This window comes from Plutella xylostella, chromosome 20 (genome assembly GCF_932276165.1).
Source record: "Plutella xylostella chromosome 20, ilPluXylo3.1, whole genome shotgun sequence".
Taxonomy (NCBI): domain Eukaryota; kingdom Metazoa; phylum Arthropoda; class Insecta; order Lepidoptera; family Plutellidae; genus Plutella; species Plutella xylostella.
This window is the reverse complement of record NC_064000.1, coordinates 64,206-91,712: the sequence shown is the minus strand read 5'-3', so window position 1 is coordinate 91,712 and position 27,507 is coordinate 64,206. Positions and strand designations below refer to the sequence as shown.

The 27,507-nt window shown below is 44.2% G+C and overlaps 1 protein-coding gene across 1 annotated transcript in view; it reads left to right on the top strand.

Moving 5' to 3' along the window:
• Positions 1–27,507, top strand: part of LOC105394372 (prolow-density lipoprotein receptor-related protein 1) — an 88,084-nt gene that overhangs the window by 32,848 nt on the left and 27,729 nt on the right. The window contains exons 55-69 of the mRNA XM_048628051.1: positions 916–998; positions 1,520–1,785; positions 2,263–2,450; positions 7,779–7,911; positions 8,273–8,357; positions 10,119–10,264; positions 10,559–10,688; positions 10,974–11,209; positions 11,618–11,782; positions 12,050–12,208; positions 12,653–12,826; positions 13,284–13,477; positions 13,944–14,117; positions 16,038–16,280; positions 16,491–16,579. Coding sequence (XP_048484008.1) covers positions 916–998; positions 1,520–1,785; positions 2,263–2,450; positions 7,779–7,911; positions 8,273–8,357; positions 10,119–10,264; positions 10,559–10,688; positions 10,974–11,209; positions 11,618–11,782; positions 12,050–12,208; positions 12,653–12,826; positions 13,284–13,477; positions 13,944–14,117; positions 16,038–16,280; positions 16,491–16,579 — 2,465 coding nt within the window. The remainder of the gene's footprint in view (positions 1–915; positions 999–1,519; positions 1,786–2,262; positions 2,451–7,778; positions 7,912–8,272; positions 8,358–10,118; positions 10,265–10,558; positions 10,689–10,973; positions 11,210–11,617; positions 11,783–12,049; positions 12,209–12,652; positions 12,827–13,283; positions 13,478–13,943; positions 14,118–16,037; positions 16,281–16,490; positions 16,580–27,507) is intronic.

Here is a 27,507-nt window from a genome sequence, read left to right as displayed (position 1 = left end):
GAAACGGTTGAAGATATCAAGCTAATATTTCATATAGATGTACATAATGATGAAATTAAAAGGAAAAATATCTCAGGTAAGTAGACTTGTACGGAACCCTCAGTGCGTGAGTCCAACTGGCACTTGGCCGGTTTCTTATCGTTGACCTTTCGCGTTGTGATAGTTTGTTGATTTTTATAAACGTTATGGAGCCACAACTTGGCCCTTCCCAGGAAGCGGCCCCATCTGACAGAGCACAAGAGTCAGACTTTCTCTCTCCCAGAAAGAAGCGTCCTCGTGGTTCTTTTGCGCCTAACGTAAAGACCATCATTCTAAATATTTAAAAATATAATATAGAAAATTGTCCGGATACAACTGATGTTCAGACTCGTGTTGAAAAAAGTACCCAGCCGTAAAAGGTTTGTGATCTCTGACATGTCAAAAATTGATAACTGTCAGAATTCCGTGAGATTAAAGATTAGAGATTAGTCTAGCCTAGTGCGGGTTGGTGGACCCCAACACAAGCAAGCTTGTGCTGTGAGAGTTGTTGGGTAAGTGGGCAACCCGACTGTCAGATGTTTTCAAGCCGCCCGAAGGCCTCTGACTAGGCTTAACGACTGCTGCCGAAGCAGCAACCGGATAGATAGATACATACCTCTATATGAGGGTGAGTCTGCGGGTACGAAAATACGATGGGCGAAGCGACGGCAGAGCGACGCGATGGCGAAGTAATCAAATGCATTAAAAACATAGCGTTGTGTTCGAAACGGGTGACGCCGTCGCTCCTTCCTACCCGCAGACTGAGTGTTGGAACAGAAAGCGAGTGAGTGGTGGCAAACTTGAGCACTAAAGTCAAATATTTGTTATATTTTGATCATTTATGAAATCTAGACCTGTATTATAGTAATAGATTGTAATGTGGTTGTTTTTCTGTAGGAACACGGTGGACAGCTTCGTGTGCTCGTGCCACGCCGGCTACCGGCTCATGGCGGACGGCGTCAACTGCGCGCCAATCACCAGTGAGTCCATTAAATACTTTCAAAGCCTTTCATAATTTTAAATGCTATGTTATTTAGAAGAAAATTATTCTCATGATTGATCCTTTCAATTGGTAAAGTCATTAACTAATGAATGGACACCCGAGTCCGTTGTTGTTCTATGCGTATAGTTAAATGCATGTAAAAATTGGAACTTTATTTTCTAACGGTCCTTTTATGTCATATTTATTTTTTTCATGCAAGTTATTATAAATTTAATAAAATCATTTTTAAAGAAAGAAAGAAGAAAACCTTTATTGGACACAATGAACAACAAAAACAGAAAAAAGAAAGAAAAAGAATACAACAAAAAAAATTACAATACAGGAATAATACAACATAGTACAAACAAACAAACTAGGTTGCTGTCCAGAGCGTCAAATCGGCACCAGCTCAGCATGAGAGGCCACATTTTTTTTAATTTAAAGTCTTCAGAATTTAAGGCCTTTCATGTGACATCGCCGTCGGAAACCCCGTATTATTATCTTTCAACCTTCTTCCAGACATAAAGCCCAGCTTAATCCTCACAAACCGCTACTACATCCGTCGCCTGGGCCTGTCCCCTCGCTCGGAGCGCAGCACGCTGCTGGTGCACAACCTCACCAACGCCGTGGGGCTGGATTACGACTGGGGGGCGGGCTGTGTGTACTGGAGCGACGTGACGCGCGCGGGGTCCAGTATACAGCGGCTGTGCGGCCTTCAGCCCGAGCGGCACCTGCGCGACCAGCGGCCCGGGGAGCTGCCCGACCACAACGGACGGGAGCCCGAGGTAGGGGGTGTATGCTTTTGTACTGGATGAGAATGTAAAATGCCATGAATGATGATGATGAACTTTAAGTAAAAGCCTTATTAAACTAAGCACCTGATGTTATTTACTTTGTCATGAATGAGAGGGATTTTATAAAAAAAATTAGAATATTATATCGGGCTATTAGCGCCATCGCTAAGCTCAGACGCAAAACCCCGCCTCGGTGACTAAATAAGCAGCGTTCACCCCTTGCGTAGCAGGTACGCAGGTACTACTAAATAATGATATATCCTTAGAATATAATAGAATAGAAAACGTTTATTATCATACATATACACAGACAAAGTAGAAAAAAAAACAATATTTTAAAAAGAAAATCTAAGAAAACACTTGTGTTTACAATATTTTGTCATCGTTATTGTATGATAAAAGGGGTAGGCTCAGCATAAGATCTCATAAATCCACACATGCACGTTAAATACCTTGTCCCCCCCTCAGCTGCTGCACGGCATCACTCTGCACAACCCGGACGGGCTGGCGGTGGACTGGGTGGGCGGCAACCTGTACTGGTGCGACAAGGGCACGGACACCATCGAGGTGTCCCGCCTGGACGGCAGGCACCGCCGCGTGCTGCGCAGCTCCCAGCTCAGCGAGCCGCGCGCGCTGGCGCTGGCCGTGGACCGCGGGTACGTAGTAATAATAATATAATAATATGTGGGGACATTTCACACACGGCCATCCGACTCCACGCTAGGCAGAACCTGTATTATGGGTATCGGACAGCTGATATATCTACACAAATACATAGATAGATACATATTAAATATAAATATCAACACCCAAGACCCGAGTACAAATATTTGTCTTTAAACAAATATCTGCCCCAGCCGGGAATCGAACCCGGGACCTTCGGCATAGCAGTCAGGGTCACTAACCACTACACCATTGAGCCGTCATACGTAGTGCGCCTGTACTGGACACCACGAGGCACCTCCCGTGCTGCGCGCCTCCCAGCTCAGCGAGCCCGGCGCCCGCGGGTACGTAGTGCACCTGTACTGGACACCATCGAGGCCGAGAGTAGGTAGTGGGGGGCCGTGCAGGCCGAGGGACACCCCCTGTAGTGTGGTAACACCTTCCCTACATACATACCTACTTATCATACACGAGTCATTCGCACATCAACCGTCGTCTTTGATTGTCACGTCCTTACATGGCGACCGTGACAGGACACCCCGTAAGGGTCAGCAAGTTACCAACGCGTGAATTTCAGTGGCTACAACAACAATATCAAAGAAAATTCAAGGTTGATAGGATAATGTTTTATTTAAGACTAAGTACTTGAGGGAAGCGGTACGGGTAATTAGAACGACGGCTAATAGTGCACTGATTTATTTCGCATCAAGAGGCGGCGGGGGGCGTAGCCCGCGCAACTAGATCTAACTTACATATCTACCCACATACATTATGTATACATATACAACATCCCTCCCCCAATAGTTCTTTAACAAGAATAATAAACTAACACAATAATTAAAGAAATCTTTTATAGTTAATGGGACGCCTGTCTCTTAAAATCATATGACGGGATGGCGCGGCCTCCGGGCTGGAGTTCTCGTCAGGCGTGTCGTAATTGGGACTGGCTGGTCTCGGTGATGCAGCCGCTGCGGCCCCGGCTGGGGCGGCCGGCCCCGGCGGCGGCGGCGGCGAGGCGGCACTCTCCGTCCCCTCCCCGCGCGAGCAGCTGGCGCTCTGGCTGTGGCCAGCCTCTGTCTCGATCTGCTGACTCATCACGTCAGGCACTACGTCTACGTCCCAACTCCAGCCCTCTTCTAACGGAGCTTCATACCGTTTTACTTGATTTTTATGTCGACTTATAACGCAGTTCAGTGCCGGCACAAAAATGTCAAACATGACTTTCCCTTTTAAACTGTTAACAGTTCCCAACAACCACTTAAAATTATTTTTAGAAATAAAAACTTTCGTTAGGACAGAATCGCCTACCGCAAAGTCAGGTCTCTTTCTGCCACCATATTGTTCACACTGTAAGGACTGTTTACGAGCAACTATATTAGTAAGTTCGGTGACCGAGGGCGATGAAGATGGATTCCCGTCTAGTAAATCCAACCTACTCCTTAACTTGTGACCGTAAACTAGTTCCGCCGGTGACTTCTCTGTTGTACTGTGCTTCGAATTTCGGTAATCAAACAAAAATTTGTTAATTTTATTATCTAAGTTTGAAAGATTGCCATCGCTTATCAGAATCGTTTTAAGGCCCCTTTTGACTATTTTTACCGAGCTCTCGGCTTGGCCATTACTCGAGGGGTGATAAACTGGGGAAAACAGATGGACAATACCATTTAATTCACAAAACCTCTTAAAACGATCTGAAGAGAAAGCTGTGCCGTTATCGCTCACCAAAATTTTAGGTATTCCTGCCCTCGAGAAGAAATTACATAATTTCCCTATTACAGCTTCCGATGATGAACCCGTTTTCATACTAAACACTTCTACCCATTTAGAAAAAGCGTCGACTACGATTAAATATGTTTTATCGTTAAACGGTCCCAGGAAATCAATATGAATTCTCTCAAAAACCGCTGAGGGATAGGGCCAGGGCGCGAGGGGCGCGCGGGGCGGCGCGGGGCGGAGCTGCGCGCACACTGCGCACGCGCCGGCCACTCGCTCCAGCGCGGCGTCGATGCCGGGGAACCACAGCCGTCCGCGGGCCTCCGCCTTCATTTTTACAATACCAAAATGTGACTGGTGAAGTTCGTTCAAAATTTTTTCCCGCAACACACTTGGAATAACAATTTTATGGCCTCTCAATAAAATACCATTTTCATATGAAAGCTGGTTGCGACACAAAAAATATGGTTTTAGAGCAACATCATTTACTTTACGCGGCCAACCTTTAGTCACGTAATGTGTAACTTTAACTAATGTGCCATCCGTAGACGTAGCTTCCCGCAAGAGGGCCTTGGTCACGGGCAGATCTCCATCCAGAATGAAGTTAATGTAAGCGGTGCGATCCTCGCCCGCCGCCTCTGCCCCACCCTCGGTAATCGGCAGCGTACAACGAGATAAGAAGTCCGCGCTGTTATCAGCGCTTCGGACATACTCTATTTCATAATTATACGCCGCTAAAAACATAGCATACCGCTGTAACCTATTGGCCGATACCTCAGGGACGCCTTTGTGCGATCCGAAAATCGAAATCAACGGTTTATGGTCGGTTCTCAACACGAATGGCTCCGCCCGCCCGTATAAATATTGGTGGAACCGTCGCACACCAAACACGATTGCAGTCGCCTCTTTCTGAATTTGTGAGTAATTCTTTTCAGCCGCTGATAAAGAGCGTGACGCATAACAAACCGGTCGCTCCTGCCCGTCACTATCAACTTGAGAAAGTATCGCACCTAATCCATTAGGGCCAGCGTCCACAGTCAAAATAATTTTAGCATTTTGATTAAAATGAGCTAGCACTTTTTCAGACGATAATACCTCTTTAATTTTCTCAAATGCCTTTTGTTGATCCTCTAACCATGCCCACTTTGTATCTTTATTCAGAAGATTATACAGAGGACTAAGAATGCTAGAAGCATCTTTAACAAAATTTCTGTAGTAATTTGTTAGGCCCAAAAATGACTGGAGTTGATTTACATTTGTCGGCACAGGTGCTTTTAATATCGCTTCAACTTTTGATTTCGACTTTCTAATGCCATTTTTATCAATCACGTATCCTAAATACGTTATCTCATCCTTGAAAAATTGACATTTTTCTTTTTTCAAGGTAAGACCTGCCTGTTCAAGTCGATTTAAAACGATTTTAAGCCTCATTAGATGTTCTTCTTTACTTTTACCTGTGATACAGATATCGTCTAAAAAACATAAAACCCCATCTAAATCGGAAACCAACCCGTGCATGACCTTTTGAAAAATAGCCGGAGCACTAGAAAGCCCAAAAACTAACCGTGTATACTTAAAAAGGCCCCTGTGAGTGTTTATGCAGGTTAAGTTTTGTGTTTCATCCTCATCTGATAGTAAAATTTGTCCATAAGCCATTGATAAATCGAGCTTACTAAATTGTTGGCCCCCATGCAGCTTAGAAAAAAGATCCTCGACAGTTGGAAGAGGATATTTTTCAATGAGTAAGCGCTTATTCAATGTTGCTGAGTAATCAGCGCAAATTCTTACATCCCCGTTTGATTTTAAGACGGGCACTATTGGCGAAGCATATTCAGAATATTCTACCGGTTTTAAAATCCCGAGTTCTAAGAGACGATCTATTTCCTTATTTATTTTCTCTTTGAGAGCAAAAGCTACAGGCCGTGATTTGATAAAAATAGGTTTTGCATCAGGTTTTAAATGTAGCCTAACCTTATGTTTCTGAAAACAACCTAGGTTATCTGAGAAAACTGACGGGAACTCAGAAACTAAAGTTTCCTCTACGCTATTATCAGTTGAAACGTAATTAACCGGTGCAAATTCTAATTTAAATTTACTAATAAAGTCCCGGCCTAACAATGGCGGGCCTCCCTTTCGCACGACAAAAAAACTAAGTGTATGCGTTTGCCCTAAATAATTTACAGATAGGCATATAGACCCGAGTGTCTCAATCTTACTACCTGTATAAGTAGTAAGTTCCTTATTGTTTAACGATAACGGCACAGAGGAAAAATGTTTTTTGTAAGTACTTTCCGAAATCACCGTAACGGCAGAACCACTATCAATTTCAAATTCTAAAGAAATTCCATTTACGGAAATAAATTCTCGCATTGGACTACCATTAACACAACGAATATTAAAAAGTACATTACCATCATCGCCCTCGCTTACCGACGCTTCCTCGATTACATTCACTGACTGCACTTGGCACATCCTACGTAAATGCCCTTTACGCCCGCACTTTTTACATTTAAAATTTACGAAACGACACTGAGCCGCTGTATGGCTTTTATAACCACAGACTGAGCACCGATCCACACTGGTGGTCTTCTTCTGGCTCTCGATGCTGAACACCGAGGCGCCTGCGAGTGCGAGGCTCGCGGCGGCGGCGGCGGCGGCGGCGGGCCCGGGGCGCCCCAGGCCGGCCGCGGCGCCTGCCCGCGCGCACCGCACACTCTCCGCCAGCTCCACCGCCTTGCTCAGCGACAGCTCCTTCACGTCCTGCGCGAACAGCTTGTCACGCTCGGGCCCGGCCGCCATGCCCATGACGAACCGGTCGAGCAGTGACTCCTCCAGATTATTGAATCCACAATGGGCCGCCAGCCCTCGTAACCTGGCCGCCCACTGCGAGTGACCTTCATTTAACGCCTGCGTGGCCGCATAGAAGTTAAAACGTTCGGCGAAACCGCACCGTTTGGGAGTAAAATGTTTATCTAACAAACTTATTATTTCTTCAAACGTTAATTCTTCTAACTTTTTCGGCAACGCCAAGTCACTCGCGAGTTTATAAGTTGATTCCGTGAGCGCACTAAGTAAGATGGCGCGTCGCTTCACACCCGCCTTGTCCGAATCCACATTAATCTCGTTTGCAATGAGCCACTGTGACAATCGGTTCCTGTAAGTGTCCCAGTCTTGACTCTGGTGGTCAAAAGTAGACAGGAAACCAAATTGTACACCCGACATTATGCGCGTTTGGTCCGTTCGTCGCCACGTGTTTTATTTAAGACTAAGTACTTGAGGGAAGCGGTACGGGTAATTAGAACGACGGCTAATAGTGCACTGATTTATTTCGCATCAAGAGGCGGCGGGGGGCGTAGCCCGCGCAACTAGATCTAACTTACATATCTACCCACATACATTATGTATACATATACAACAGATAATTAAGTGATAACTAGAGTTTTATAAGATGGCCAAAGATGTATAAAATAATGAAAAAGCGTTATTTCGTTTGCAACCAAATTATTGCATTGGGACACACTCATCACTTGTGCCTACATGATCTAAAAACTTCGTGGATCTTTCTATATTTATGTAACAATAATAACCCTCACCCGTTGTCCCCCCAGCACACTATTCTGGTCGGACTGGGGCTCGTCGCCGCACATCGGGCGCATGGGCATGGACGGCTCGGACCCAAGACGCATCATCACCAAGGGGCTGGGCTGGCCCAACGCGCTGCTCGTGTCGCATGCTACTGAGGTATGTACTATCGTACTTTGTACTAGTCTATGTGTGGTTATTAGTAACCAACTTGACAAACAACTATTCCTTACTAGCGTTTCCCGCGAGCTTCGCTTCGCCTCAAAAGATTTTACACTGGGCATTTCGATATAAAAAGTAGCCAAAGTATGTGTTAATTATTGTGTGTTTTTATAAAAATTTAGCTGTTTCACTTGAAAAAGTAACAAACATCAGTTCTATTCATCCATCCATTCATTTTGTTCTATTCATGAATCCATACTTACAATGTTTTCGTTATAATTTAGTCCGGGGTACAGTCCGTCAGCGACTGACAACTAATTTGACTGGCTTTCTCATTTTTCGATTTCCCTCCCCGCAGGAGTTGTACTTCGCGGACGCGCGCGAGGACTACATCGCCGTGTCGGACATGGAGGGCCGCCGCGTGCAGGTGCTGTTCAGCAGAGGTACGAACACCACAATTTTATTACATGATTTACTCATGGACGCTTTTACTTATAACTTAGCTTTTAAACTTTCAATGAAGCCAAGCCTTTACACAGGTGAATCTAAATCTAAATCTTCGCCTCACTGCTAACCCTGACCGTATACATTTCAATTCGGCTAGTCGCAAGTGGACAAAACTTCATGATTTACACGACCTCACAAACGACCAGCCCATGTAAACGTCTCATTAGTGTTAAAAATATCCATAAATGTCTTGACATGTACCTCAAGTAGTCCTCATGTATCTAATGGGTGCGTATTGCGACGTATAAAAACGAAATGTATAATTTCACATTAATAACGTTCACAACATATAATGAACGTTACGTATAACAACAAAATCTATATTTTCATAAGGTATAAGATTCAATTGGTATAACGTACATTTTATATAAAATCTAAATATATAATACTTACGAGGACTAATATCAATTCGTATAACATACATTACGTATATCGATTAAAATATATACTATCATTTAGTATAAAGTTCATAATCTGTGTTTAATTACCCAACACCGTCAAATCCCCTAGCACCAAAACCTAAAGATAGGTGCGACGACGAGCAAAGCGAGGAGGAGCGTGTTAGGTGCACATGTTCGTCGAAACCAAAGCGGAGCGCAGCGAAGCGGAGCGGAGCGTCTCCCCACACAGCGCGAATAATAATAATAATGTCAAAACCCCTAGTACCAAAACCTAAAGATAGGTGCGACGACGAGCAAAGCGAGGAGGAGCGTGTTAGGTGCACATGTTCGTCGAAACCAAAGCGGAGCGCAGCGAAGCGGAGCGGAGCGTCTCCCCACACAGCGCGAATAATAATAATAATGTCAAAACCCCTAGTACCAAAACCTAAAGATAGGTGCGACGACGAGCAAAGCGAGGAGGAGCGTGTTAGGTGCACATGTTCGTCGAAACCAAAGCGGAGCGCAGCGAAGCGGAGCGGAGCGTCTCCCCACATAGCGCCAATAATAATAATAATGTCAAAACCCCTAGTACCAAAACCTAAAGATAGGTGCGACGACGAGCAAAGCGAGGAGGAGCGTGTTAGGTGCACATGTTCGTCGAAACCAAAGCGGAGCGCAGCGAAGCGGAGCGGAGCGTCTCCCCACACAGCGCGAATAATAATAATAATGTCAAAACCCCTAGTACCAAAACCTAAAGATAGGTGCGACGACGAGCAAAGCGAGGAGGAGCGTGTTAGGTGCACATGTTCGTCGAAACCAAAGCGGAGCGCAGCGAAGCGGAGCGGAGCGTCTCCCCACATAGCGCCAATAATAATAATAATGTCAAAACCCCTAGTACCAAAACCTAAAGATAGGTGCGACGACGAGCAAAGCGAGGAGGAGCGTGTTAGGTGCACATGTTCGGCGAAACTAAAGCGGAGCGTTCCCCACACATAACGTCAATAATAATGAAAATACGATACGACAATCTTTTATACTTTTTGTGCATTATACATTATGATAATTATATCCGTTGTAGAATATATGTTATAAACGTTATGCATTTTAATCGTTATATCAATTGAAATTATACTTTTTGAACGTTATTCTTAACGAAATTATGTATTTAGTAATTATGCCTTTCGTTTGTTATGCACAGTGATCGTTATACTTAATAAATTTATATCATATGGGCGTATACCTTGTGAATGTTATACCATTCGTTTTTATACCTCGTATTACTTACCCGTATCTAATATGCTACCCGATGTCCCTCAGAGAAGTTCGGTTGGCTGCGCCTTCACCACGTGTTCGCCCTAGCCGAGTGGGGCGGGCGGCTGTACTGGAGCGACTGGGAGACGCGCGCCGTGGAGTCCTGCCGCCGCCGCCCGCTGCCGCCCGCCCTCTACCACAAGGAACTGCAGGTGGGTCTCCTCCACTTGTAGGGAGCATTGGTGACCCCGACGTGATACATCACTCACTCACTCTTGATGGCTCGTTGACCCAAAGTGGATCTTGGCCTCCGCTACCAAAAGACGCCACTTCTCTCTGTTCTGCGCAAGTTCTCGCCAGTCGTCCGCTTTGAGCTCGCGCAGATCCTTATCCACGTGATACGTATGCAAATAGAAATTATTATTATAGAATTTTAACCTGACTAGCACAAAAACGTTTCATAATTTAGAGTGAATACACTGACAGTGTTTATTTGTCCCTTACAGAAGCACGCGAACGAGTCTGGCTGGGAGCTGTCTGCGGGCGGCGCGTACGACTGCGGCCCCGTGGCTCACACCGTGCACAAGCCCATGGACCTGCGCGTGTGGCACCCCGCGCGCCAGCCGCCGCACCCCGGTACACACACACACACTTTCCCATCACTGTCTACAAAAACACATACTGACGAATTGAGAACCTTCTCCTTTTTATCGAAACCGGTTAACAAACCCATGGACTCAGACCTTTTAAATTGCTTTACTTACAACATTGTTACAAACATGATCATAGCTTTCAGGCTAATAAATCCGTGTTTACATTGCTCTTTTCGTTTTTTGTTTACAAGCTACGAATGCACAAACAAACAAACAAATTCAGTTTGTTTTCATATAAACCTACAACTAACTCCCCAAACTCCCACAGAGCTATCCTCCCTCTGCGCGTCTCTCAACTGCTCCGGCTTATGCCTACTATCCCCCCTGCCCCCGCCGCCCCCGGGCGCGCCCCCCGGCCCCCTGGCCACGGCGGCGTGCGCCTGCCCCGAGCACTGGGCGCTGGGCGCCGACGGCCGCTCGTGCGCGCCCAACTGCTCCGCCGCGCACTTCGTGTGCGAGCGCAGCATGAAGTGTATACCGTTCTGGTGGCGGTGCGACACGCAGGTATGTGCTGGCTATGGCCAATTATTTTGTGAGTGCCAAGTCTCATAAAGACTTTTATCACCATCATCTATGATTGAATCTCCCCATTGTCGCCATCAATATAGGATTATACGTACTTACAGTTAACACGGTACTTACATAGTAATTATGTATCCTCTCAACAATCCCAGATGTGTCTCATACAGCACGTAAAACGTACGTACGAGCGGGATGTGACGTCATCTCTGTTCGCCTATAGCAAGAGTCCTATGATGTTTGATCGACATATTTTATGGTTAGGCCTGGTAGAAAATAGTTAGTTTTGCCTTGGAAACTAAGAAATGACATAGATTTGACGGCTGTTATAGGATTCATCATGGTTTCATGCTATGTTTTACAAAGTATAGTGAGTACGTGTCCCGTGTGCAGGACGACTGCGGCGACGGGTCGGACGAGGCGGGGGCGTGCCCCGCGTTCCACTGCGCGCCGGGCGAGTACCAGTGCCCGGGCGGCGCGCGCTGCCTGCACCCCGCGCGCCTGTGCGACGGCGCGCCGCACTGCCCCGGCGGCCACGACGAGCTGCACTGTGACAAGGTATACCCAACACCTCTCGGATAGCTGACATAGCCTACATAAACTTCATCAAGGGTGTAATGCCTAAGACGTATGTTCTACGATGCCATCATACTTAGACGAACAGGTTTTACAGTTTTCTTCTGTCATCTGCATAAAGTTTCATGATAGTTTCCGCTAGCTACTTTTTATGCAACAAATAAGAAAAACATTTTCATAATGTATTCTTACCGTAGCTCAAGTTGCCTTCATCATCACTTGGCTCAAGTTGCCCTCGCCCTGTTTCAGTTCACGTGCCTGACGGGTCAGTTCAAGTGCCCGGGCAACTCCACGACGGGCGCGGGCGCGCGCTGCCTGGCGGCGGAGAAGAGATGCGACCGCGTGCGGGACTGCCCTGGAGGCGAAGATGAGCTGGACTGTGCGCCCGCCACCTGCCCGCCGCACCATGTATGTAACGTTTGCAGAGAAACATGCAAGATGCTACTCTCTTGAAATTACTTTATTGATTGTGTATCGTTTCGTAGTGCTAATGAAATTTTTACACGTGGCTTTCGTTTCATCTTGGGCACTCTGATACAAGAAATAATGCAATGGCTACATACCACATGACTCTGTTACCATGGGGGTAGATCATGATGTCATCGAGGTAGCAAAATACTGTTTATAACTTGGCACTAATAATACATTCAAATAAACGCTTTTGTGTAGAAAGATCGCTTGGTATAACTAAAGTATAGCATAACGAAGACATCAGATTCGCTTTTATATTATCTTTGATACATAAATATTGTTGGAATGATTTTTTGGTATAAGAATGAAAATGAAGCAGTCATATCAGCAGTCAAGTGTCGCATGTCTATGTAGTAACCGCTCCATGTGTGTTATGTTCAGATGGCATGCGGCGACGGGTCGTGCATCTCGGAGGTGTGGGTGTGCGACGGCGACCGCGACTGCGCGGACGGGCGCGACGAGGGCGCGTGGTGCGCGGCGCGCGCCTGCCAGCCGCCGCTGTTCCGCTGCCGCGCCGGCCGCTGCCTGCCGCCCGCCTGGCTGTGCGACCAACAGGTGGGGACATTATGACAGAACTAGGCATATAGGCACAGCTAAAAGCTAAGCTAACATTTATGCCAAACCAGAACCAGAGTTGAGATAGATTTTCATTCATAGTGCATAGTTTGCGGTAGAGGCACATGTATGAAAAAGTAGCTTAACTATGCGAAGTAACTTAGTTTAGCCGGCAATGGACGGCTTAAAGGCGGTCTAGGGAAACGCTTCGTCTCTTCAAGGCTGCGCTATTATCAGTGTTACCGCAGATACTCGAAAGGCAGTACGACATGACTTGACATGGTCTTCAGATGGTGATCATGACTTTTCCTGCTTCCTCAGAGAAACAACAATGGAACTTTAAAAACTCTATTTTCGTACTAAATGACATGTTTCATTGTGTTTTTTTTTATGTGTACCTCGTGTGTGTTAAACTTCTTCAATGTAAACTTTTCTCAATTTATTGTAATGTCTCCAGGAGGACTGTCCTAACGGCGAGGACGAGGTAGGCTGCGCGGGCGGCGGCGGCGGCTGCGAGCCCACGTACTACCGCTGCGCGGGCGGCGGGCGCTGCGTGCCGGGCCGCTGGCGCTGCGACTACGAGCGAGACTGCCCCGCCGGCGACGACGAGCGGGGCTGCACGCCACGGAACTGCTCCGAGACTGAGTTCCGGTATGTACACACATAGAGCTGAGAGACTACTGGTGGTAGACTGAGTTCCGGTATGTACAGTCAGCAGAAATATTTGAACCCCTCTTAGTAGCAATGTCACTTCAAGAGGGGACGGGTTTATGTGCAGCTTACTGTTAAGACACATCATTTATTTGCTCACAAAATACACATCACGAATACATAACACCATCAATACAATTAAAGCACAAAACACACACGAAATTGTGTATTGTCGAAGTCACAGAGCCGAAGAGATTGTCACATTGTCCATTTCAATGAAAGTAATGTTGTTTCTTCGTCCCATGAAAACCCCACTCTTACTCTTCTACAGTGCAGTAAATACCAAGGCGAGAACTTATTTTCTTTTACCTCTCTATGTGTAGATATCAAAAAGAATAATAAAATTAACACTTACATGAATGTAGTGAATCATCTATGTAACTAACTCACGTGTTTGTCTCTCCAGCTGTGACTCCGGCGAATGCATCAGCGGCTCGCTGCGCTGCTCGGGCGCGTCGCAGTGCGGGGACGGCAGCGACGAGCGCGGCTGCGGGGGCGCCGGCGGGGGTGGGGGCGGGGGAGCGGGAGGGGGAGGGGGAGCCACCGCCGTCTGCACGCACTCCGGAGACACCATACCGCAGTATGTTACCACATTCATACCATAATGTACAAACAAACATCCAGAATTAAACCATTAATTTACACGTTTTAAATTTAATGTTTTCTACATTCCACTTGTAGGGCTTGAACACAAAGCTGCGACGTCGCATCGCAAAAAACTGCGACGGTTTTAACTGATTTTAGGGCAAATGCTTGATTACCATGCCATATAACAGTGTTTTTCAACCTGTGGGTCGCGACCCCCCAGGGGGTCGCGAAGCTTCTGTGGGGGGGTCGCCAAAGGGCGAAAATTCTGGGGTAATTTTTTTTAAGACAATTAGTATTTATTTATTAAGTAAGACTCTTACTTTAAAAATATGTTAATTAAACATTTCTTACTTTAACCAAAGGATAATGATAAACATTATAATACGTAATAAACAAAAAATTCAATCCTGAGACGCGCATTAATTGGCTGAGCTTGATTTTTATTACTTAATTTATCCCATCGTGGTTCTGTTTTAGTACAATAGACCACATTAACACAGTTAGGCAGATTATACAGAAGACCGAAGAGTATAATAAGCCTCTGTCTCTAGCCTTTGTGGACTATGAAAAAGCCTTCAACTTCATCGAGACCTGGGCAGTTTTGGAATCCAAAAGCAAAGATGCCAAATCGACTGGCGCTATATCGAAGTGTTGAGGTGTCTGTGCGATGCCGCTATTATGACTGTCCAAGTACAGGACCACAAAAGATATCCAACTGCAACGAGGAGTGCGACAGGGGGATGTAATATCTCCGAAACTGTTCACGAATGGCGAGTACATTTGTCATAGCTCCGCTTCGCGGACGACATCGTTATTATGGCAGAATCTCTGCAGGATGATGATGGAAGTGGCCTAAATTCTGCTTCCCAACGTGTAGGCTTCGGGGTATAAACTTGGACAAGACGGAAGTCATGTACAATGCTCACATCGAACCGGAGCCGATGATCGTTGTTGAGGTAACTATCAAAGTTGTGAACGAATATTATGTCTAGCTCTGGCAGACTATTCGGCTAGGCCGAAGCAACTTCCATCAGAGGCCATCCCTAAGAGCCTGAAGACATAATATTTCAACCAGTGCGCCCTGACAGTGATGACGTATAGTTCAGAGACGTGGGCACTGACGGTAGGACTAGTCCACCGATTTAGAGTCGCTCAGCGTACTATGGAGAGAGCTATGCCTGGGGTTTCTCTGAGAAAAAGGCTAGACATGAGGTTTTCCGTCAGAGGATTAAGATGACCGACATAGCAGTCAAAATTTGCAAGCTGAAGTGGCAGTGGGCTGGTAATATCTGCCGAAGAACCGATAACCGTTGGGGTAAACGAGTTCTCGAGTGGAGACCACAAACAGGCAAACGCCGCGTCGGAGGCCTTCCTGCCTGGTTCAAGGACGACGACCACGTGTATATTTTTTTTAAAGCCAGGTATTTTGTCTTTTTTATTTTCATTTCACCCTTAAAAAAAATTTAATGAAGATATTTAAATGAAAAAGTCGATATGGCATTAGTCGTACGTATGTACCGTATGGCGACACGTATCCGATGTACAGTAAGGGGCAAAGAAACCTGACCCCCCTCAGAAGCATTGTTCTTAAGAGAGGGGGGTCAGGTGTCTCTGCACAATTCCTATACCTCTGTAATTCTAAAATTATGTGTGTACTTCGAATCCTAATCATGGAGACCATAAATACTTACGTCGTATGGAATGAATATTGGGAATACTGTAACAGTATACACATTCATACTTGATAAAAAACGAAAGGGTTAAGGGGGTCGCGAAATTTTTTTTTATACCAGGGGGGTCGCGTCATGAAAAAGGTTGAAAAACACTGCCATATAAGTACTGACTGTAATTTTTATTTGGTTTCGTCATCCACACTGGTTATGCAAAGATTAAATCTATTGTTTTCTGTTAGAGAGTGGTGGTGCGACGGCGAGGCGGACTGCGGCGACGGGTCGGACGAGGCGTCGTGCGGCGCGCGCCTGCTGCCCTGCGCCGGCGGCTGGCGGTGCGCGCGGGGGGCGGGGGCAGCGGGCGCCGGGGGGGAGGGGGGCGACTGTCTCCCTCACTCGTACCGCTGCGACGGCAAGGACGACTGCTGGGGCGCTGACGAGGGCGCGCAGTGCGAGCATCTCGCGTGTATGCCCGATATGATCAGGTGGGTGGTCGTGCACGATAATCATTATAGTTTATGGTTTGATAAAATTTAAGTTCATTTAGATAACCTCTGATTATGTTTAAACCATTCCCGAGTCCGCGTTGTTCTATGTGTTTGTTTGACTATGACAAGGTTATAATTTCTATCACCTGTTATAGATAAATAATTGATGTTTAACTATATTAGTATAATGTATGTTTGTGTGTGTAGATGCGGCGACAACACGTGCGTGCCGTCCAACCTGCAGTGCGACGGCGTGGCCGACTGCAGCGACGCCGCCGACGAGCTGCCCGAACTATGTGAGTGTACTAATGCCACACATAGTGTCTGTTGCTCAAGGATGATACATGTGATAACTACGGCCGCACAAATTACAAATAAAATATAACGATTCCAAAGCGTTAAACGCTTAAAAGTGACAATACAAAATGATCATTGCGTTAATTTATATTTTCGGTATTTTGTGGGATAATGGAAATGTGTCTTAAATTCTATGTCCCACTTTCACGTTTATTTCAGATTACACCTCTTATAGTAGAAACTTCTGCTTCAAACGTATCCATCGATAAATAACCCACGCAGTAATTATATCTATAATTTATGTTTAGTTTTTTAAAGAATATTGTATTAAATAAATAAATAATAAATATGTGGGGACATCTCACACACGGCCAGTTCGGGCTGATTAGTCACCGTGACCGGTCGTCGCTCGCGCGCTCTCCAACTTTTTACGAGTTACCCTCATTGTGCGAATAATGGCATCGAACTTTGTTTTCGTATACAATTAAGTGATACTAGTGAGTGAACCCGTTTCTGACTACAGGAACAAATAATTATGTCCTCCCAAACGTTAAATAAAAACCCTAGTTACGCTACCGTAACACAGTCTACAATGTTCCCAAAGAAAGACCAGGCTGTCATCCTGGATTCATTAGAAAATGTTCAGATTAAGGATTATGCGCAAGCCCTTGGAAAGATAGTTGACCCTTCCCAGATTCGATTCTTGTCAAGAATATCAAACAACAGGGTGTGCGTTTATTTATCTTCGAAGTCTGTTGCTGATGATATCGTGGAAAATAAGCAATTCATTACCATACAAAATCAAAGATTGCCTATCCGACCGCTCATAAACAGAAATAAACGAATAATTATTTCTAACGTATGCCCGATAATTCCACACAGTGAAATAGAAAGGCGACTTCAAGAGATGCAAATCACGCCAATGTCACCTATCTCTTTCCTTCGCGCTGGTATTAACAAAAACGGTTACAATCATATCTTAAGTTTCCGACGACAACTTTATGTAACACCCGAAGATTTCAATCGTCTCCCTGAAAAGGTATCGATAGACTTTGATGAGACAACATACTGGATATATTTCTCGTCAGATACTATGACCTGTTTTATCTGCAAAAATGATGGCCACGTAGCGTCGAAATGCCCAGAAAACAATGAAGCGAGTAGTAGAAACAACATGGAGACTCAGAATACGGACACTTTTATCCCTAAACGGCCGCACCCACCGACGGAATCTTCTACCACGAAAGAATGTATGGAGTCTGAAATTATAAATGAAGAGACTGCATTATCTATCGACAACAGTGGCGATGACTTATACAACGTTTCCCTTTCCAGTTCAGACGAGGTTTACAAAACCGCAAGTGGGAAAAAACTTAAAAGAACACCCCATAGTGACTTGGACTCGATTAAGTGGGACCAAATTGATGATTTTATCGCAACTTCATCTAAAAATTACCCTCTCTCAGGAAAAGAAGTCAAAGAATACCTAGAAGATACATACGGGGTAAAAAATATTAAAGACATCACGTTTAGGTACACTGAAGAGATTGATACCTTAATTGAATTGTTCACTGACTTGATACCCAACATCTCATACCGTAGCGTGAAGAATAGGCTGTCCCGTATTGTAAGTAAACTTAAAATTATAACTAGAAAGGCAAAGGTAAAGTGTACTGAAGAAGCTTCTGTCAATCCTACTGTTTAAATTTAAAGTATACAAATATTTCTAATCACCTTTTCATGTATAAAATACGTAGTAAGTACCTGTTTCTATTTAAGATAAATTAAGTAATGGCTAATAATAAGATAAATTTTAAACTCAACATTATTCAGTGGAACTGTCAAAGTTTGCTTCTAAAATTAAGTGATTTAGATTCTTATTTACAAAAGGAAAAGGTACATATATGCATTCTCTCTGAAACTTGGTTAAATGATGAGAAACATATAAATGTGACGGGCTACTCTGTTTTCAGAAATGACCGAACAGATGGATATGGAGGCTTGGCTATTCTAGTCCACCAATCTATTGGTTGTTCACTTAAAACTTGTCCTTCTATTTACAATAATATTGATACCATATGTGTTGAAATCCTTAACAGTAGTAAACTACAACATATAATCGGCGTATATTCTCCTTCAAATATTCATGCAGGTACAGAAGATTATGATGAGTTTTTTAGTCATTTTTCAGAAAAAAACTTTAATATTAGGTGATTTTAATGCTCACCATACGGCTTGGTCATATGCAACCGACACTCGGGGTAGACTCCTTTCAGACGTAAGTTTTAAACATAATTACGTTTTTCTTAACAATGGAGACTTTACCCGTTGCTGTACGGTTCTCTTGTTAGCTCCGCACGGTCTTTAGTTGATAGGGTCTTGATGTAAACCAAACTTGATTCTTGATAGATTTATTAACTTTCACAGTCGTAATTATATTATAATGATATATTGATATATGCGATCGCACGCTAGCGTGTTGATATGAGTACTGAGTTGAATTACAATAAAGTAAGTAAACGCTGACGCGGCAAACATGTACGGTCGGTTCCGTACATCTTCCCCGGCCAGAAATGCTAAGATGAAATAACCTAAGCAAATTACGTTAAGACTTAAAAACTTGAAACTTAATAAAAGTCTAATATACATGCAGACTAAACTTAATAAAAGTTTAATACATGTCAATTAAACTTAAAAACTTGAAAACTTAATAAAAGTCTAATACATGATACTTAAGTATTTCATTAAACTGAATTTTCACTTATGAAGTCATTAAACTTTTTCAACACTGGGCTAGTAGACTTGTTCTCCCGTCGCCTCTCCAGCATTTCGAATACTGTGTGAGCGCTCTCTTGTCGCGCCACGGTCGTCCTGCTTTGACGAGGCGCCGCCGCCGCCGCCACCGCCGCCGCCGCCGGGCTCCTTGTCTGAGCACCCTCTCCATCTGCTCTGGTTGTAGGAGCTCTCTTGCGCTCGCATTGGACTCGTCTTGCCATGTAGATTAGTCCCACCATACCAGCTGCGCTAACGAGTAAGTATATCATAGCGTAGTGGTGGATGTCGTGGTTAGACACGCTGTCTGATATCAGTACTTGTTTATCTTTCAAGTCATTAATTTTGTTCTCAATAACTGATGCCTCCTTTTCCAACTCTTGTTGTGACTCATTTGCTATGTGCAAATGTGGGACAGTTATATTGATTAAATTATTGATAGGCGACATTGTAGGGCTGTGTACTTGAGGCAAAATTCGAACCTCACTTTCATGTGTCTTGTGAGGAGAAATTGTCAGCTCATCTGTCTTGATAATACAGCCATGACCTATGTGTATAATGCCCGCTCCGGTCAGCTGATGCGCGGCTACTTGATACTCGCACATTGACCTTATCGCGCACGTCGCGTCGTGCAACAGAAAAATAGGTACCTATGTGTTGATGGCATGTGTGTCTTTCCACTCGTTCTTGCATAGATGTATATTTGCCTTGCATTCTTGATTCTCCGTCTCACATAAGTTCTTGTCGCTCTTCATTTGATATTCTGGCTTCTGACTATGGCAATAGTAATTATTTTTCTGTGCATAACAACCTCTGACGTCATGTTCGCTCATAGGTATAAAGGTGTCTCTCTTCAAGTTCATTGAAATGAAATCTGATATTGGTATGACACTTATGACTTTATCATGTTGTATTTTAGGTATAGGAACAATCTTGAATATCTCATAGCTTTCTCTGCTTATAAGTGGTATTGTAATCTCAAAAATTAGGACTTCTTGCAGCATCCTTGTCTTGATTTTGAGAAGACTGTAGAGTTGACGTAGATCTGAATGTATATTATCTATCGGTAGTGACACATCTTTAGGCAGTTTGCTTGATATAATGCTTAATTCGCTTGTCAGCTGTTCTGGTGTCAACAGATGCACGTTGAATCGTCCTTGATTTATATCTGTTACTGTTTCTAGTAAAGTTGTTTGTAGGTTTTTTAAGTTCTGGAGTACGTTACTTGCTAAAATAGCTCCAATTGCAAAGTCATTACTGTCTTGATTGGTTTGAACTATATTTTTCATGGAGTCTATTGTTTTTTCTAATGTTGACATGTGTTGATTCATGATTTTGTACTGCTTGTTCATTATGCTTTCTGTGCGTTTTAGAAGGTTATTTTCAGATTCGACTATAGATGTTTGATTTCTCCATAAGTTAACTATGTGTTGCTGATTAGTTTGTAGTAAGCTTATATCTTTCTGATACTGCTCGGCGAATCTCTCGTCTAATACGCCGAATAAGGTGTTAGCGAGATATCCGACCCCGTTTACGATCCCGCGCGTGCCGCGCTGTCTGGCGCTCTTTCTAGCCGCTTGCTGGCCGAATTGATGACTCATTAGGACTTCATTATAGTGCTCTAGTTCGGCGAACCCGTGGTGTAATTGGATAAGTATTGAATCACAGTGAGCTTGATCTCGCAGTGTTATACATGCCGTATCCAATTTGTTAATGTATTTATCTAATGCCTTGTTGCCTTGCCAATACGGTTCCATTTCATAGTACACAATGAGCTTCCATTCATCTTTGATAAGGGACATGTCGGAGATTTTGTCAAAGTAAAGGCTCTGGTTATCTCTGAACTGCGTGACGTTTACGTAGCTGCTTTGAACACTTGATACGACTGTCATAAATAACAGAAATGTGGCTATCATTGTAGTGAAGAATGACCTCGGGCTTGTGGAATTTCTTGTTGGAGGCTTCTTCTTTTCGTTTCTTTCTTTTTCTTGATTCACATTTACGGTGTGATTTTGCTCTTGACTTTGGTTGGGGTATGTGACGTCATCGTGTTCGGTAAGTACAGAGAGCTTAATGACTGGCCGCTTGAGGTACCCACTCTTGGTTTTCAAGGTAACCACGCGAACGTAGCCGTCCTTTCCAGGGTGTAGCTCTATCACTCGGCCCATGATCCACTTGCCTGGGAGCAGGTTATCATCGTGAATAAGAACCACGTCATCAATCTTGATATTGCTTTTAGGTTGTCTATTCTTAGACCTTGCTGTTAATTGTGTTAAATACTCAGAACGCCACCGCTTCCAAATATCTTGGTATATTTTTTGGGTTAGATGCCAGCGGGTTCTAAGGTCCTTTTCAGTTTCTATGATTGTCAACACTGGGCCGCTCGAGAGGAAGTGGGACGGCGTCAGGTAATCAAAGTCTTCGGGGTCCTCTGATAGGGGACAGAGGGGTCTTGTGTTCAGACATGCTTCGATCTGAGCTATTATTGTCGCGAGTTCTTCGTAGGTGAGTCGTTGCTCCCCGATGACGCGTTTTAGATGGAACTTGAAACTCTTGACAGCACTTTCCCACAGTCCTCCTGCTGAAGGCCATGATGGTGCGTTGAAGTGGAACTTGATCTCCATATCAGTGATTGCATCTATGCACTCTTGATTGAGCATCTGTTTGAGTTCTTGGTACTCTTCTTGAAGTATGCGACTGGCTCCGACGAAGTTTAAACCGCAGTCGCAGTACAGGTCAGTGGGGGCTCCTCTCTTTGAGGACATTCTGCGAAGACTGGCTATGAATGATGAAGTTGTCATGTCACCCACCAGCTCCAGGTGGACAGCCTTTGTTATCATGCACACAAAAACTGCCACGTAACCCTTTGTGGTTTTCATTCCACGGCCCTTGTTGGCTTTCATCATGATGTGACCCGTAAAGTCAACTCCTGTGTGTTGGAAGGGCCTGGAAGGGTTTACCCTGGCTTCAGGTAAATCTCCCATAATTTGTTGCAGCTTGATAGGATTGTGCTTTTTACATGTTACACATTTTTGTATGTATTTTTTCGTCGTCCTGTTTCCGCTAGGTATCCAGTACCGTTGGCGTGTGAATGCAAGTGTAACTCGAGCCCCGCCGTGATAAGTGAGCTCGTGCGCATTGTTTATAATTAAGTCGGTGAGCCTGTGATCTTTAGGTATTAGTATCGGATTTATCATTTCGGGGCTTATATGGGCGTTCCTCAGCCTCCCGCCGACTCTTAATATCTCATCCTTGTCTAAAAATGGGTTTAGACTTAGGATCTTGCTTTTTGGTGATATGCCCTTTCCTTGTTTCAGACCCTTGATTTCGTCTTCAAATTCTTGACCTTGAACGTGTTTTATGATCATTTTCCTTGCTTCACGTATTTCTAATAGCGTCAGCCATTCTTCCTTAGGCTTTTCCCGTGATAACACTCTTCGTATGCGAGATAGTACACGCACAACTTTTGTAAATGAACTATACTTGTCTAATAGCTCACTTATTAGGGTGCACTGAGTGCGGCTTTGACCTTGAGTGACGACTGAGACTTGTTTTTCTTCCTCTTTAGTCGTGTACAATTCTTGTTTTTCACACACACACACACACACGCACTCACGCCTTGTACTAATGTACTCCCTTGCGGGGTAGGCAGAGGTGCATTGCTGCACCCACTTTTCGCCAGAGTGTTATGTTAATCCCAATGTAATAGGGGGCGGGCCTATTGCCATTTTACGGGCACATCCAAGACCTGAGAACAAATATCTGTGTTTAAACAAATATCTGCCCCAGCCGGGGATTGAACCCGGGACCATCGGCTCAGTAGTCAGGGTCACTAACCACTACGCCATTCGGCCGTTCTTGTTTTTCTTGTTTATTTTTATCATACTTTGACAGCCATGCTGGTCCTTGGAACCACAGGGGATGCTTCGCCAATTTAGTCGCTGTGAGACCCCGACTTGCGCAGTCAGCGGGATTTTCCGATGACTTCACGTAGCGCCAGCAGCTTGGTGGCATTATTTCCGTGATATTTCTCACTCTCGTCGAAACGAAGGGTTTCCATCGATCGGGACTTCCTTGTAGCCATCCCAATACAGCCGTGGAGTCGGCCCAGCCGTAAACCTCAACCTTGATGTCTGGGTTTGTTGATAGCACTTGTAAAAGTTTATTCATGAGCTTGGAGAGAAGTAGGGCTCCACTTAGCTCCAGTCTTGGCAGGGACACTTCTTTGTTGGTAGGTACTAGTCTTGATTTTCCGACCACCAATATAGGCCTGTTTTCATCTTGATTTTCAATCTTGCTATAAATAGCGCAGGCATATGCTTTCTGCGACGAGTCACAGAAGCCGTGTAATTCGATCTTACATGTGTCGTCAGTGTTTAACCATCGTGGTATTTTTATTTTATTTATGTTTGATATGTCGCCCTTCATGTTTTCCCACTCCAAACATATATCATCGGGAAGCTTGTCATCCCAGTTGCATTTTGTTTGCCACACACGTTGAAATAAAAGTTTCAACTTAGTTGATAGTGGGGTCAACCACCCTAAGGGGTCAAATAATCTTGATATATCGGACAAGAGGCTTCTCTTAGTGGTTCGTTTTGGTTCAGATACGGGTATTTTCGATTTGAATGTGAAAACGTCTTCGTTAGGATCCCATATGAGACCGAGTGTCTTTGTTGTCTCAGCTTGTTTGAATGCGTAGGTATTCTGATCTTGTTCGTCTTGTAATTCTTGATAATTGGAGTTCCACTTTCTTAGATTGAGACCTCCTGATTTCATGAGCTTGATAAGATCGTGTTTCAATTGTTAGGCGGTTTCTGTTGAATGCGTACCGTAGAGTAAGTCGTCCATGTAGAAATAGTTTTCGACAACTCTTGCTGCTTCTGGGTAGTTCTGTCGCTCATCTTCAGCCAGCTGCTGGAGGGTCATCATCGCGAGGTAGCTGGCAGCCTTCATTCCGTAACTTATGGTTCGGAGTTGGTACTCTCGCAAGGATTCATGGGGGCTGTCTCTCCAGACAATCTTTTGCAGAACTTGATCTTCCTCGTGGACCCATATCTGCCTAAACATTTTCTCTATATCAGCAGTGAAAGCCACCTTGTACAGTCTCCACCCCAATATAAGTGACAAGAGGTCCTTTTGTAAGTTAGGGCCCGCGTACATACAGTCATTCAGACTTATTCCAGTTGAGGTGATTCCAGATGCATTGAAGACCACACGGACTGCAGAAGTGGTGGACTCTTCGCGTACCACACTGTGGTGGGGTAAGTAGTAGTCAGGCTTCATCGTATGGTCACCGGAAGTGCATGGTTTCATATGACCCAAATCTTGATATTGGTGCATGAATGCCTTGTATTCTTTTTCTATGTATTTATCCTTGTTGAATTTTCTTTCCATTTGGAGAAATTGAGCTACAGCCTTGTTTTTTGACTGACCCAACTGATGTATGTTTGATTTTAGGGGTAATCTAACTTGATATCTTCCGTCTTCCAACCTTGTTGTGGTTGACTTGTATAATTCGACGCATTTAATCTCTTCCGCCGAATATGAAGAGTTCTCTGAGATATCTTCAATTTGCCAAAATGATTGAATATCGTCAATATTATTTAGAACGACATTGCATTGCAGAAATTGCACCTTCCCACATAATATCCAGCGGAGCCTTGTTTGTTGTGCAACGGGCGTCATGTTACCGACTTTATAAATACCTTCTTGTATTATGTTTGAATAGACTTCGGCGCCGAGTAAAATATCAATCGGCTTGCTTAAATTGTAATCAGGATCGGCCAATTTCATCTCTTATGAAAATTCCCATGATGGTTTTTCAAATGAATGGTTCGGTAGGTTTCTTGTTAAACTTTTCATGATATAAACGTCGGTGTCAAACGTGAAATTCTCCGTTAATGAGCTACAGCTGATTGTTATCATTCCAGTGCAGGTGTTGTCCTTGGTGCCAACTCCTGTTATCACACCCTTACACTTGCGGCGTTTCAGACCAAGTAGTTGCGCTGCTCTTTCCGTGATAAGCGATACTTGTGAACCCTGGTCTATAAGGGCCCGTATAGTGTGGTATTGACCATTCAACCCTTGCACCTTGATAAGGGCGGTTGTAAGGAGAACCTCTGGGGTAGTTTGCTGTTGCGCCACATGAGAGGCGCCGCTTCGTTCCTTGTTTTGAGCATGTGTTGTTGACGAGTCATTTGGTGTCATATTGTTATTCTTCGAATATGCGGCATGTAATATTGTATTATGATATCCGTTGCAATCGCGGCATCTCTTTGTTGAAGTGCAAGGTTTTCCGTGGTGATTGAATAGGCAATTGCAACATAAATTGTTTCTTGTTACGAACTGGCGTTTTTGTGTCGGTGTAAATTCTAAGAATTCCTTGCAAAAATAAATTCCATGCTCCGGGCTGTTACAGACGACACATTTCAACTTGAATATGTTTGAACTTGATGATTGCGCAGTAGCCTTGTTGCTTGAATAATAGCGCTTAAAATTGTTTGGCGGTTTTTCGTATCTGTTTGGTGCGGCCGCACTTGTACTTGGCCTCTGCTGTTCTTGTTTTCGACGAGCAGACTCCATGGTGGTGAATTTGTTCTCCATGAAACTGAGGAAATCACCGATAGATGGTAGTTCTCGGGGGTCGCTCAGGGATTCTAGGTAGTCGCTGTGCGTTTCGGAATCTAACTTCTGCACTAGAAGGTGAACGAGAATAGGGTCCCATGTATCAATGTTCACTCCAAGGTTCTTGATAGCGTTTAGACACTCGGTGGTGACGTCATGTATTCGTTTAATGTGGCTTGACGTGGCTTGCTGCATGACCGGGATATTCATCATGGTGTTCATGTGGGTGGTGAAAATTATTTTCTTGTTGTTGTATCTGTGATTTAATATTTCCCAACTTGTAAGATAATTTTCTGAGCTAATTTGGAGATGTTGGATCATGCGTTCAGCTTCTCCTTTAAGTTTGCTCTTCAGAAATTGAAGTTTTTGGGCATTTGATAAACTTGGGTTGTTGTGAATAGCCTCAGTAAATAAATCTTTAAATGGTATCCACTGTTGAAACGTACCATTAAATATAGGAATGTCGAGTTGTGGAGTGCTTTTCTCCCTGTGGGCCACCGACCATAGCTTGCTGTTAATGGTCTTCTTGATCTGTATATATGTATTTTCATGTTCTGTGAACTTGGCTTCATACTGCTGGTTGGATCCTTCAAGTTCGCTGTCTAACTCCCAGTGAAGGGCGTCTATTGCCATCCAGCGTGTTTGCAGAGTTTTGAGGGAGTCTTCGAATTCCCATTTTTCATTCATGGTTTCCACACAAATGTTCGAGACTGATCTTGTAAATGCTTTAAAATTGCTGAGCTGCTTTTTCAGCAATTCGTCTAACTTGCTCTTGTTGCCAGAGCTCTTGAGCTCAACTGTTTGTTGGCTTGATGGTTGGCCTGAAGACTTACTTGATATAGCTCCAGGTTGAGTAGAATATTTTGTGGTTGTCTGACCTGGTCCTCCATATTCTGCTTGACTTGGTTGGACGGGCGCAGGCGTAGGCTTGTTTCCTGTAACACTTGATTGTTCCAGCAGCTCCCTGGCATGCAAGTAGAGCTTCTTCGTTTCACCGTAAAAGTCACCGCGGAAGTAATCAATTTCTTGTAGGGGGTAACTTTTTACCAGTTTGGTATGATTGGCTGTGTAATCAGACCAATACAGTTCTAAATTCTCCAGGCGTCTCTTGATATAGTCTGCTGTTTTGCGATCTTGTTTATCCTTCTTGAAATTTATGATAATTTTTCCAATTCCATCTTGTAATTGGGCTTGATTTTGCAGTACTGCTTCCATTTCTTGGTCCATGATTTTACTTGATGAATATATTATGCGATAAAATTCTTACTTCTGAATCTTCGCCTTGATAAACTTGATAGGTACCTTATTGTTTATTGATATATGTATATGCGCTGCTTGATTACCCTGTCTTGATAATTCGACGTAGGACTTGATTCCTTAGCTTGCTGGGTTCATGAAATTCAGTGCTCAATGCGTTCCGCGTGATATGTGCGCACTCTCAATCCAATCGGGGGATCCCGCTGGTGGGAAGCCGACGGAACCGATTCGCTACCACACAAAACTCACTAAGACACCAAAAGTCGCTTTC